The sequence below is a fragment of the Bombus vancouverensis genome, chromosome 3 (assembly GCF_051014615.1).
Source record: "Bombus vancouverensis nearcticus chromosome 3, iyBomVanc1_principal, whole genome shotgun sequence".
Classification (NCBI taxonomy): Eukaryota; Metazoa; Arthropoda; class Insecta; order Hymenoptera; family Apidae; genus Bombus; species Bombus vancouverensis.
In genome coordinates, this window is record NC_134913.1 from 18,786,506 (window position 1) to 18,800,919 (window position 14,414).

The 14,414-nt window shown below is 37.1% G+C and overlaps 3 protein-coding genes across 3 annotated transcripts; 1 reads left to right on the top strand and 2 right to left on the bottom strand.

Moving 5' to 3' along the window:
• Nucleotides 1–664: 664 nt before the first annotated feature.
• LOC117153845 (uncharacterized) lies at nucleotides 665–9,703 on the bottom strand. The gene is made up of 6 exons (XM_033328296.2): nucleotides 9,328–9,703; nucleotides 8,171–8,216; nucleotides 7,052–7,282; nucleotides 4,193–6,950; nucleotides 3,820–4,051; nucleotides 665–3,730 (listed from the first exon to the last, which is right to left on the bottom strand). Exons 1-6 carry the CDS (start codon nucleotides 9,382–9,384, stop codon nucleotides 3,722–3,724), a joined length of 3,333 nt encoding a protein of 1,110 aa, XP_033184187.1. The 5' UTR covers nucleotides 9,385–9,703; the 3' UTR covers nucleotides 665–3,721.
• A 1,620-nt stretch (nucleotides 9,704–11,323) lies between these two features.
• Nucleotides 11,324–12,911, top strand: LOC117153848 (uncharacterized). Its single transcript, XM_033328300.2, has 5 exons — nucleotides 11,324–11,559; nucleotides 11,663–11,713; nucleotides 11,786–11,920; nucleotides 11,991–12,207; nucleotides 12,276–12,911. The coding sequence occupies exons 1-5, from the start codon at nucleotides 11,450–11,452 to the stop codon at nucleotides 12,819–12,821; spliced, it is 1,059 nt and encodes a 352-aa protein (XP_033184191.1). The 5' UTR covers nucleotides 11,324–11,449; the 3' UTR covers nucleotides 12,822–12,911.
• Nucleotides 12,236–14,318, bottom strand: LOC117153849 (uncharacterized). Its single transcript, XM_033328301.2, has 3 exons — nucleotides 13,944–14,318; nucleotides 13,700–13,851; nucleotides 12,236–13,631 (listed from the first exon to the last, which is right to left on the bottom strand). Exons 1-3 carry the CDS (start codon nucleotides 14,130–14,132, stop codon nucleotides 13,361–13,363), a joined length of 612 nt encoding a protein of 203 aa, XP_033184192.2. The 5' UTR covers nucleotides 14,133–14,318; the 3' UTR covers nucleotides 12,236–13,360.
• Between the last annotated feature and the right edge of the window lie 96 nt (nucleotides 14,319–14,414).

Below are 14,414 nucleotides of genomic sequence, written 5' to 3' on the forward strand. Positions count from 1 at the left end.
GAAGGCTGGCACGCGTCTTCACGACTTCCAGCAATTCCTCGTCATCTCGTCTCAAGCTCGTTCGAATGCCTGGAGGGATCGTGTTTTTTCTAGAGCGTGTCAGAGAGTATCGAACACGTTGTATGGCAACGTGCGAGAAACTCGATTTGATTATTCTTCTGCGTTCATCGTACTTTTCGGATTGATCCTTCGTTGACTAGAAGCTACTTGTTAGCATTTAAGAAGTCTTATTATAAATGCAATCGTTACTATAGCTTTGTAATTACACGATACGATTCGATTTTTGTACGTTGCGATCGAATATTTTTCTAAAAATGGAATGATAAAGAAGAAGAGACGATTCAATTGACGATTTGGTCGCTCGAATAATGAGCCCCTTCCGTACAATGGAGCGCGTGCTCAGCCTTCAACCTGTCCGCGATAGTCCCTTTTACAGTAAAAATATATTATCGCTACGATAGTACTTAACTTTGACTAGCATGTATTCATAGAACCGATTCCCAATTCTTACGCCACCACGTAGAATCGATAATAGCGATCACGTTAAACGGTACACTCTCGTCGAGACGTTTCATTTTTTGATCGCTTCGAAACTCGTTCTTTTCGGTTGGGAATCATCGGATGCAACGTATAATAGAGTCGCGTAATAAATCCGTGGACGCACTCTCGTCACGCATCTCTATTATTCCTTTTAATATTATACAATATTTACTGGAAAATCGTGGGGTACAATGTCAGCTTGTATCTTAAAGATTATACCTTTTCTCGACGTTACGTTCTAACAACTTCCTCCGGGTCTCTACGACCCTCGCGAGAGAAATATAAAGGTCGATCGATTTAACTCTACGTTCGAATAATCTTGACATTTTAATAATATTCGTACGATTCTTGCTCGACAAGCATCCTTCGTGCCGTGTTCTATAAATCATTCGTATGGAGAATACGAGTTTCTCGTAATGTAATTAAGCATATGAAATTCGGACAGCTTGGACAGAGCAGAGCGGCTTGGTACCTGCTAAATTTGCCAAGCACGACAAATGTCTAACCTTATTCTTGCGTTTCCGTATTTTTCTTTTCTTTCGCGTTTACGTCTCGCCATATCTACGATATTATAGAAGACACAGACACAGGTTCGATGCACGGAATGCAGAGTAGAAAATAAAAGGGAGAGAAGAGTCTCCCTGATTAAACATGGTTAATCGGAAAATGGCGCTCGAAGGGAGCCGCACACGTGAACAAAAAATGATATATAAATCTAGCTTCTTTAGATATTTCCTACGATTTAATCACACAGCAACTATTATTTCATTCTTCTCTCTTTTCTTTTTTTTCATTCAGTCTTGTGATTAATACTACTTTAATACTTTTACAATTCGTTATAAAGTCAACTGTAAGTATATAATTCTTTATACATAATCGCTCTCTGTGCGAAACAGCCTTTAGAGCTAGTTGCTCGTGGCTCGTTTCGCTTCGGATCCTTACAAAAAACCGCGGCGTGATAAAAAGGACAAGCGTGGCATTGCTACAGCGATAGTTGCGATTGCTCTGATAGAAAAAAGTAAAAGAAGGTTAGACCAGAACATAACCTCGAAAAATCATCGACGGACGTAGTAGTGTTAGAGAGTTATTACAATTTATCGTATATTACAAATTCTGTTCCGGCTCGATGAAAACAATTCCTTGAGTGTTGGAGAGGGGCGACGGGGGTGGGAATACAAGCTATATTGTCGTTGAATCATGATTCCCGGTTAACTTTACATTGTTCAATGAACCTCTAATACGCATGATAAATCCACGTTACCGTTGATCTTTTTGATTCTGAATACTGATTTGATTATCCACTCCGCGGAGCGTAACATGTACATGAAACAGAGAATAATCCGCTTTAATATATTTCAATTGCGAAAACACTCGATATCGATTCTTTCATTTCTCTCTCTCTCTCTCTCTTTCTCTCTTTTCTTTCTTTTCATTCTTAATGGCCATATAACTCCTAGCATTTCTATTATTGCGTTCAGTATCACTGCATTGCATAATATCAATATCGACCAGCCCGACCAGCGCGTTCCAAAACTCGATTATCCTCGGTGCAAGATTCTATTAACGATCGCGTAACCTTGCGCGCGTTTCTTTGTTTTATTTCTCTTTTTTATTGCTTTTTATGCGCGATTTCGACATAAGCAAGAAAAATTGCATGCCATGAAAAAATGTTCAATTACAGCTCGCGCATATATAATTAATTTTTCCCTTTTTTGTTAATGACGATCAAAAGAAAGTTCGAAGCCGTGCAGACGTAAAATAGGCCTAACTAGTTCGATTTCCCTTCGATACGTCGTACTAGCTCCCTCGCTCAATCGTCTACGATATACTTTTATTATCAAAAAGATCCTGCACCGTTGAAGTAAAAATAAATATTCTTCGTTTCTTTTTTTTTCTTCTTTTTGTCGCTTTTTTTTCGTAAAGAATTCCATAGACATATACGTTCTTCGCGCATACGAAACGACATAGATATATCTTAAGTACGAATAAAAAATATCTTAAGTACGTTCGCTACTATTACGAATAAAAAATGAGAAGAGAAATATAATATTGCAATTATGATTCTAAGAACTAATTCGTTGCGTAGATCTACGTAAATCTAGTAGGAAAATCATATGAAATCGAATGTACATGAATGTATAAAAATGGGAACGTATTACGACAAGAATGATTACGAATAAAAATGTCTGCCCATGAACCATTAAAATGTTCAATAAAAATAATTCGAGTTTTATATCAGTTCGCGTATCCTTAGGACTTATTTAAATCTTGTTTATAATCTATACATAGTGCCATCTTTGATTGCCCAGAGACTACGATATCCACCATATAAATCTCGTTCAAAAGAAGACCATTTCACGGCTATATAAATGTTATCTTAAGCCTTTAGAAAATAACTAGTAAAGATTTGAAAACCCTGTGAACGCTATGCAACTGACTACTTTCATTGCATTTTCTTTTCTTTCTTCCTCTCCATCTGCTTTATCTTTTGGTTGTATATTTTAGAATGTAAATCGATGGTATCGCGTTAACCAGTATAAACACAGAATGCATTGATTGCAATCCTCTGGTTTAACCGCTTTACAATACCCTATATAGAAGTATACTCATATAAAATAAAACATATCCAAAAAACGATATACTCATATAAAGTATACGATGCACACATTTGTTTTTATCCTAGGGCAGGATTCTTACTATACAAACTATTACAGTTTCTTATTGAGCATATTTTAGAAATTGTTTGAGTCGTTGTAGGAAGTATTTCAATTGTATATTGACTTCATTTCGACTATACGCTAGAACCTAGATTCTCTTACGAAAACTCCCCTCTGTTAGGTTCTTTTTGATTGTGCGGGTTCGCTTTGTAAGAAGACATTATCATAAAAAGACATAAAGAACGCAGAAAGATAACCGTCCTGAATAAATTCCTTACTATGATTCCTGAACCTTGGACCACTGGAAGATGATATCCTCGTTCTTCCCGGTTTAACGAAATGCACCTTTCGTACCGTGTGCAGCTTCGAAAAGCGTTAATGGTCAGTTACTAGATACCCGCGTATAGTGTAAACAGTCACGATGCCCCGATTATAATTTCTACCATGAATACTCTTACTGGTTTTGTTTGGAATTCCTAGGAACTTCAAGTTTTCCGCTCTCTTGCCAAACAGTGTTGCTATGTTCAAGCTTCCTGTAAAAAGAATAAAAAAATAAGCATAAATTATTAACAAAGAGTTAGCGTAATCGTAATGCAACAATTCCGTTAATCATTCTACTCACATCGGGAAACAAAAAGTGTTCACGAGTAGGTTGTGGCTGTTCAAAGGGAGAGCTACTCATGTATCCAGGCGAAGGGGACTCGCTTTTCTCAAGCACCGGGGTAATATTCGCGTAATTGGCGGATGGCGTCGTCAACGTTCTTCCTTGCTCAACAAGAATACTTCTGTCAATCTTGTAATACTCTTTCCCGCTGCGAGGACGAAGCGTCGTTGCCACTGCTCTGCCACCCAGTCTGCAAAAAGCCGAGTAAAAGACTGAGCATTCATCTTCTCTTCTTAATGACCTCTTCTACGCTTGGTCGGTGTTTCTTCGCTAGAGGGCGAAGAAGCTCTAAGAAAACGTAACAATTACATTCTCTCCACGAGTACCTTACCTCAGACTGTCTGGCGTATCGGATGACGAGTGGGACGACAACGACAGTGTCTCGATGTAGTCGGACATATCGGATGTACCGCTGCTTGTGCTTCGCGAGTCGATATAAGGAGCATTAGACACTTCCCCTGGACTATTGAATCCTTTCGTGGCCTTAGGTAAACACGTGGGAATATCGGCTTCCGCTGAAGAGGATTTTGTAGGAATCTTAATCTTTTGAAACTGAAACGACAACTCTCGAAGCGGATCGCTGGACTTGGATTTCCTTGGTAGGCTGCTGTGATAACACGTAGGCGGTGGACTCTTCCTATAAACTGACAACACGTTTTGCTTTCTCGCCGACGTCGATGGGGTCAATGACAATTCGAACTCGACAAATTCCGCCGTTCTGTGACTAAGAGATCCCGTAGAAACGCCTGAGTCGTTGCTACTGGAAGAGTCTCTATTGTGACCGGTCTTGGATGGAACGGAGGAGGAGCGTCGAATTTTTATGAATGACGGCTGAGGTGAGGTTATCGATATCTGCCCGCTATCTTGATTTATCTTGACTTCTGAGTTAACGCACGGGGAATGGGTCTCTCCTCTAACCAGGGAAGCTTTGTCCGCTTCGCTGGAACATTTGTGAATGGTCAACGTCGATGGGAACGTATGATTCTCATCGTCCAAATAGTGAGCAGATTCCGCAGAGTAAGATCGTTTTCTCAACAATAGACCAATGTTCCCGTTGGATTCTGTTCCGCTATTTCCCTCCAGGTAACGGCGTCTAAGGTACGGACTAGACAACATCGCCGAACCTGGAACGCGAAATTCAGAATCGGATCTCTTTTTCCCTCCCTCGCTTAACGCGGAACCTGATAACGCAGGGTTACTCGAGCTCTTTATACCGCTACAAATTCTCGACAAAATCTCCTTTGAACAAGCATTGTGCGCTGGCTGCATCGGTAGGTATCCAGAGAACGGTTTCTTTGGTGTTTGCTTTTCGAGATCCATGACTAAATAATCGTTCTCTCGGTCCTTAACGTGGCCACATTTCTGGCATATCTTGGACGAATCTTCTGTGGGCGGTTCAGATGTCTCGTCCTTAATTTGATTGGAAAACTTCTCAATTTCCTCCTGTGAAATTCCACTCTTTGCTAAAAGATCTTTGCTGTTTTCATAGTGTTCGAGAGATTGGGTAAAGTCTATGTTCGCGTAATTCGTTTGTTTGGACTCAGGTTGCGTGTCGATAACAGGCTCGACGTTCTCGTAATTGTTTGTTCTATTCTCTGGGCATTCGCAATTGTCTTTGTTCTTGTCTTCGTCGTTCTCCGACTTCTCCGACTTTTTCGGCCGTTTCGCCGTCGCGTAAATCGCGATCTCCCCGCTCGCGTTCACAACAGGCATCTTACCTTCTCCAGAAAGTTTCACGGGATGTACGGCAACACCGGTTGGTTCAATTCCTGCTCCGCGTCTGCAGTACGGCAATACAAAACCAGCCCAACTCATCATGTTTTGGCAGGGACATCCCGAAGATCTGGGAGATTGAACGGTGAGTTTAGCCGGACAACCACATTGTTGTAACACCACAGCTTGAGGCGCCTGTGGCGTATCGTAATTAGGATAAGTTTTTGGCAGTGCTAGACATTCTTTAATTTTCCTTGGCGTGTCGTAATACTGATCCGGTTGGGAACTTTGTTCTAACAGCATATGATGGCCCAAGATCGTTTTGGGTACGTCGTAATTCTCGTAAGGACCAGCAGCCGCGGTTGCATTTCGTACAACCAGCTGCTGCTTGCTACGCGAGTGCACGCAAACTTGTTCGTTTGGCAAGGGCATAGGAGGTTTCTTAACCTTCTTCGTGGCAGTGTTTTGGGACGGTTTCGGAGGTCTCGGTGGCAGTGCGCTAGGACTTGGCGACACGCGATGAACGCTCGTTTGTTGTTGCGAGCTCTTTGAATTTTGCGAGCAGTGACATTCCATCTGCTGTGAACTGGAATAGTCACTGTCGTGGCTGCTACTACTGTACGAGGATAACGATAACCGATCGAGCGTACGTGGCTGTAGATGGCAACCAAAATTATTCATCGTTCCTGCTGGACTGCCTATACTGCTTGCTCCAGTCGTGGTGGCTAAAGTCGACGATTTGGATACAGTTCCTAGCTTGCTGATACAGCTAGCGCATCTCTCGAGAGCGGATGTTCCTTGACGAGTAAGAGAACAGCTGCGCCATTCCCCTGGCTGATCGGTCAATTCCGACACGGAGACAGTGTCTCTGCTACTGTAATCCCTGTCGAGCTCTGTTTGTTGCCTACTCTCAGTGGACGACCAATAGGGGGAGCTCTCGTTCTTGCAGCTGTCGCACTGCTCTTCATATGTGGACGAGTAAATAGCCGAGGGGAAAAAATCGCTGGCCCTCGTTTCCGATCGAGAGAACTGACGACGCGGGCTCTCCTGCGTTATCTGTTCTCTGCTAACCGGTCGTTTTTTGGTCAGCTTCCCCTCTGCCGCTAATTGCAGCATCTTCACGATATCTTCTCCTTGATCCGTTATCAGCACGTGGAGACCTTCTCCTCGGCCGCATCTCGAACCACCCTCGAAGCAGAATCGTCCTTCGACCACGCCATATCGTCGGAGATGCGCGATTTCCCAAATACCGACTAATCTGGGAGGTATGCCGACGGTGATGCAAAAACGGCGATCTTGAATGTGTAAATGTGCTGGTCCATTTGTGAGCTTCGCTTTCGATGGAACCGTGGAGATCAGTATCAGGAACTGCTGATCTGTGGGAGTAAAATAAATATTGTGTTAGATCGTGAATTTTTAATTGCTGATTTTTTAAAGTAATTTTTTCTTCTTTCTTTTTATTTTTGAAGATGCATACCTTCGCCCAAGTTGTTCGAGATTTTCACTTGCCATTGTATCAATCGTTCTCTAGTGTCGAAAGCCAGAACAACGGTCACGTCTTGGCATATTATAGCTATAGTATTGGATTCCTTGTCAAGAGTGAAACCACTCTCCACGCCGAGAAAATGTTGCAAACTTAATGAAGCTTTCGTTTGACCTTGCTTATATCGATCCTTGCTATCTCCGTAAAGTTGTAAATGAAGACAATCTACAAAGGAGTATAAGGTTTTCTAAACAACGTGCATTGTTTGAAATATGCAAACGGTCGAAGACTTTTTAATGAAAAATTTCTTTAACGAGTACTTTTTATCGAAGATCGTTCGAACGAAATGTGTCAACGAAACTTCACACGCTAACTGACGAGCACAACATGCTATTAATACAGTTATACAGACGTAGAAACGCACTAAATCCATTCTGAGACCCTTCTATGTACTTTTAACTAATTCTGCCCAAAGAAAATTTATGAGGTACTGCTGTCCCTAAGTTTTAAAATATCCTCGAGTTACTAGGGTCAGGTATTAATGGTTATTGCCAGAAGCAAAGCTCTTCTTGGAAATTTTTTTGTTTCTCCAGCTAGTCAATCTATAACAGATGTGCCAGCTGCCACCCTTGGACAGAATCAGAGGGAGAGATTCTTTATGCTGATAACAAGTAAGGAAATTCTTTCAGGAGATATGATTAGGAATGTGGTAGGAAATAGAATTGGCATTGCTTTTTAGGGCCAGTTTGCAACATCTGGCATTCCCTTGTTCCTTGTAGCTCAAACATTATCATTTTTTTATCAGCATTGATAAGATTAAAGGGACTCATTCTTATGGTGCACAAGAATGATTCATTGTGAGGAATGCACAGATGTTATATAAAAAGGGAAGTGTTTTCATCTTTGACACCAAGAACAGAGATATGTGCTATAAAATATCCAACACTTCCTGTCTACTATCTACAGTTGATTTCTCATGTTTTATGTTAGTGATAATATCTTATATTTCTGTAGGTGACATAAAAGGCAAAGTGATTTCTTATCAAGTATACTCCTTAATTGTAAAAAATGAAAATGTAGTCCATTAAAAGAATATAAAAAACACATTTTTACCTGCAACCGGTGACAACTTCCTCATGACACACCATCTTGATTTCCACTGTAATGCAACAAACAATTTTGAATAACTCAATACAGACATAATTGCTTTATTAAATTGATATCATTTGATACAGTGTCGACAAACATGACTAGTAATCATATGCATAAATATCATATATTAGTATGCTACATGTTTGCATAGACTTATTATGCAGGGAAACATATACATATGTAATACACATTTGCCTGAATCTATTCAGACCCTCCGTACCCCTGTGATAAAAATAAAAGAGTTTCCTACCCTTTCTCATCTGAATGATTTCTTTGATGCCCCAATGTAAATAAAAGAAAATGAGCTAGCATTTTATGGCTTTGTGGCTCTTCATTTCTTTCACATTAAATACTTCCTTAAGCCTTCAACAAACTACTTAAAAGTTGTAATGTTCATTGAAATCACATCAGGATACCTCAATTTGACTTCTTGCCCATGACAAATAAACTTCACCATTGTACTTAAATTTCAATGGGCATAAAGAAATAAATATTTGATACTAACACAGGCTCATTGAAACATTCAAGTTTTCAATTACTACATGAAGCATGGCTGCTAATTAGTATTTAACTATGTAGAAAAAGTTTTAATTGAATGTATAAAATTATAAACTTTTTTATAACATAATTTTTAACATATTACTACAATTTATGGTGTGTGTTCACAGGAGAGGCAAAATTTAACCACATTTTAGTTGAATTCTGACTTTCATATTTTTCATTGATTCAATGAATGCTTATACATATACACCTTACATGCAATGTATATACGTATATATAACTGTTTGCCGAGCGCGTTAGCGCAAGATCCTTACATCATTATATAATTTTTTTTATTGAAACCGTACCGTACTCAAGTGACTTTGGAATAATTAAACATGAACGTGAGTTTGCTTTGAATTATGATCTATCAGAGCGGAGCATCGTTAAATTTCTTCGCGAGGATATGAACGACCATCGTGTAATATTACATTACACAGATTTGTGAGATAAATTAAACCATGTTATTTTAACGAATATTGAATTAAGCGATTATTCTGCTGATATTAATTGGATACCTCGATGGTAAATGAAGGAAAGATAAGTGTTTGAGAAAAAATTCGAACGAAAGTACTTACCTTTTTGCCGTCACGAAATTTGACGTTTCCCTCGATAATACAATTGTTATCCACCATTGTAGAAGGCCGCTACTACCGCACTGCTTTTAGGTGCTTTTCTCATCACTATATGAAAGCATTCCGTTTACTTAACGCTGCATACTGAGACACTATGGAACACCTTGGAACACCATGAACAACAATGCTTCCCGGCGCACGTTTTCCTTTTTTGCTCACTGAACAACAATGACAATTCTCGTTTACGAATCACGCGGCAAAATCCATACTCCGCACCGACGGCACCGAGCATCCATCTTGACAATCTTGACTTGCTGCGTGCACTGCTGCGGTCCTGCTCCCTTTCGAAACCGTATTCTGCACATTATCCATTCCCCTGCACTTTGGTCCAGTGGCGTAGCATCTACGTTTTTTACTTCGATAAACTTTCTTCGCAAGCGCCGCTGGAATCGATGGGTACCGTTTACAACAGCAGGCGCACGCCGCTCTCGCGCTAACGATTCGAATTCTCTACAGAAAACTGAATTTAAAGAATTAAAAGTTCACGTACTATTTTCTATTCATTATGTTATTTCGACATAAACTTGTAAGCTTTCGCAAACGATGGTCCATTTATATATTATGTATATCATACTTCATGATGTACTGAATTTTCATTAGTAAAAGAAATTAATTAAGAAGGTGAATTCGCGAACTTTTGTGATTATGTCTTCCGAATTAATTCCACAACGTTCTCCCTACATGCCTTTTAACCTACGAAATGCATATATAAAGATCTACAAATTCTATTCAACAGTTCGAAGCAATAACTGTAATAATAATTAATTTCTCATAAATTACATTCGAAACTTGGATAAAAATTATAGTAATTGAAAGTGTAAACTTTGAAATACATGTGTTTAGAATGTAAATTGATCTAATCAATCTGCAAAAGTTAAAATCAAATTACACTTAATGTAATTTGGTTTTCTTTCTACTAACAGGTAAAACATCGGAAATGTAGAAGAAGAATAGACACATACAAGGAGAACTTTTAAACAACAACTAGATTATAGATACAAGTTTTTTCAATCAAAGATGAGTAGAGAGAATGCCGATTTAATGTTTAAAAAGTCAGCCGAAAAGTGCGAACAAACAGTAAGGACCTCTAGTGACCAACGCTCGAACTATACGTACATTTCCTCGATAGTGCTTTTGGTGGGAGAAACATGTGTATGTACGCTAAGAGTAGAAATGTGTCTCGTACCGACGATCTGAAAGATAAGGGCGGAAAAACATAAAAATTGCTTATAAGTTTAATGAAATATCGGAAATAAATTGCGTTTCTTTGCAATAATTACAGAAACAACAATAATAATATCAAGAGCAGTCAGCAATAACTAACAGCCACCACTAGCAACCAGCAGCAACCAGTTTGTTAGAAATAATTATACGATGTAATAAAAACTAAGATTATTTATTGCAAGATAATTATATAAAATGTGTTTAGAAAGGGTTTCAATAAACCAAAGTAGTTTAACAGCATTTCACGATCCTTTTATTTATCCGTTTCTCTAACCATTTCCACAAAAAAATTAAACGAGAAATTCAAATAGAAATAGCATAAAAAGATCGCAAAACAGCTTTCGAAAGTTCTGAGAAGTGACATCAAATTCCAAGAATTATTGAAATCGTGTCATCTTCTATGTTGTAAGTTTACACTAATTATGCAATTTTACAATGAGTTCATAATTTTCTGTATATAATTTGTGTAATTGCGTAATTTTCAAATGATTTAATTCCGTTCCTCGATCGATGAAGGTGAAACTATTCTTCACATACGAAAATGATGGTCAAAAACTTATAGATGCTCATGATACGACTCACCGTTTTACCGCTCATTTTCGAATCGCCATACCGAAGAAAGAAATATGCGAATAGTTCGGTTATTTGACCGTCAGGAGGGGTAATTCGTAAAATATGTTTTTGGTTGAATTTCCCTCATGGTCATGAGAGTTCTCTCTACTCATCTCTGATTCGATTATCACGTTAGGACACGACACGACGCACTAATCGTGGTGATACTATCGTGTTACAACGTGTCTACGTGAAAGCTAACCTATATCAATATTTTAACGTTTTTGCTATGGGTACTCCAATATTAACAAAACAACAACAGAAACAGTCATTGTCAGCGAAGAAAGGATCAGTCAAAGGATTACGAAATGTTTTAGCGCAACCACAAGATAGTTATTGGTAAGTGTAAAGTCTACAATTCATATATAATTCTAATTAATAATTTCATTTTAAAGATACCATACTAAAAATATTTATATTTGCATTATATATATATTTTTAGGCCAGTTGTTGATGAAGGAAAGTGTCCATTGTTGGAAGATGTTTTAAACAAGTAGGTTTTAAAAAATTGTAAAACATAGAAAATATTGGTATAAATTAATGCTTTTATAATTCATATTTATAGATTAATGCCATCTATAAAACGTCCGTCTAAATTAGTTCCATGGTCACAACTTAGACATATGAAGAAAGAAGAACGTATAAAAGCCAAAAAGGAAGCGCTTCTAAAACAAGAGAATATTCCTAATTCAGAATTAATGTAAATATTCTTAACTATATTGTTACATACTTCTCTGATTCACATATACTTTTAAAACTTACATTTTTAGAAATTCTGTGGTCTTGGGCATAAATAATATCACAAGATCTTTGGAAAAAAACAATGTCTGTTGTATTCTAATGGATGCGAACATTTCACCGCCGCTTTTAATAAAGCATGTTATTTATATGGCACAAAATAAGAAAATACCAGTATTATTATTGCCTAAATTGAAAACTGTAACATTAAACACCATAGGATTTGCATCTGCTGCGTGTGCCTTGAAGGTATAATTATTTAAATACATAAATGACATTTTGCTGATATTATTTTATTTTTATTATTTTGATTTCAGAATGTCGTGATGGATAATACAGATCATCATTTTCATCCTTTGTATACAACAATATGTGATATTTTTAAGGATGTACCTTTACCAAAAAATAGGCTCCAATTATTCAAAGATATTGAAACATTAGAACAGATTACATCAGATAAAGAAAACAAAATGAGCGTTGAGAGTGAATCTCTAGTCTCCTCGGAGCCAATTAAACATACAGTATCTACAAATGTATATATGTATAGATCTTCACACAAAGAAAGGGCATTTGTTCCACCTAGCACAACAGAAAGTTCCACAAATGAGCCCATTGTGAAAAAAGAAGAACAAGATAATTTTATTTCTTTAGCTAATTATGATTCTGGTGAATTCGATACAAGTATAAAGAAACATACGAGATATATTAATATTCATGAAGATCAGCATCCGACAAAACGAAAAAAGTTTCCAAGAGTTAATAATGCATCTGCAAATGTTAAATATTTACCTTTAAAAGTCAAACGCTTACAGGGTAACGTTAATCGTGCAAAAGCGGCGAAAGTTTCCAAATATAAAAAATAATGTCGCATCATAGTAGTATCATATACTTCATGAATGTCACTAGAGAATTTCTTATCTTACATGTTAATAAATATCGAATATACAAATACACTTTTTATTTTATTAAATAAATAGTCCTTACATCATATATATACATATATGAATACATATATATATATATGTATACATAAATATATAGAAATAACAAAACTCTGTTTTTTATACATATAAATACATTATATACAAAAACTATATTTTCATATAACTAATTTATATATATATAGCAACTTTTATTTTTTAGTTCTTATAACATAAGTGTTTTTACTGATTCATTCCTTTAAATACAAATAAACATATTATTATACATAGTATATAAGGTCTGATTATTTGTTAAGATAAGTCAGTCTTTCGTATATGTTGTGTCCACATAAAAACATGCAGTATAGCATGTCGTTGATTTGCATATAAATATCGTATATATGGAGTTTTATAAAATATTAAAATTGAAGATACAATATTGATTTCACATGTATATATTTAATGCCTAAGTAATTGTAGTATCATACAGGCAATGTAGAATTTACCGAAGATTTGAACATTCTCGTAAAAAACATTAGGCCTTTAGTTCCTCCTGGTATATGACTTATCAGGAATGATAACATAGCTATTAATTGCAAAACAGCACAGAGTACCGTTAGTGGAGTAGATTGTAAATGCAGAGCGCAGTAAAGCGTTCCTACTAAAGTTACAAAGTAGGATATACTGAAACACCTTCTTTCAGCGCTGAATAATGACTTTAGGTAACTTAATGGACCAAAAAGGAAGCAAAAGCTATAAAAATTAATTTAATATAAATCTTATTTTATTCCCGACAGTGGCGTCCGTATTTATCAACTTACCTTGAGAGGAAGAAAGTACTTCCTAATGTATACAGAAGTGCAAATTTTCTTGCTTTAAGGAGCAAAACTGGGATATAAATCGCCGACAAACAGAAACAAAGTAAACCCATAGAAAAGCATGCAACAAATGCTACTAGCCTTTGTACTCTTGTCTGTTGAGGAAAGATGGAATTTGTTAACTTTTTTATGTAGACTTTTTAAGAATATTTAGAGGGTTAGGTTATACTAAAACGTATATACAAACCATGCTAGGACAACATTCCTTTTGTGTTCCTTGGATCCAACCCGCTTCTTGTTTATCATCTTCGTTTCGACCGAACCATTTTCCAATATTCGCTTTCGGTATCGTCACCGAAGGTACGGTAATTTTGAATTGTTTTTCATTTTTACTGCTAAGAAGATATTCGTTTAGTTCTTTGTTGAGATCGGCCATTTTGACACGTCGCCATACTTTATATTTATACGTTTATATACACAAAGTACAATAGGCAATAATTCCATTTTGAAAGATATCTTTACTTCATAGTATCCTTCAAATACTAATCTGGGAACATGACATATTCGTTATCTTCATCGTACTCTGGCAAGCAAGAAGTGCACTGTGTAAACCACATATGTTATGTATACATATCACAAGTGTGAAGTTCAAATGTACCGCACATGCACTTTATGTATATGCCGATAAAATAGATTTCATCTTATCTAATTACATTTT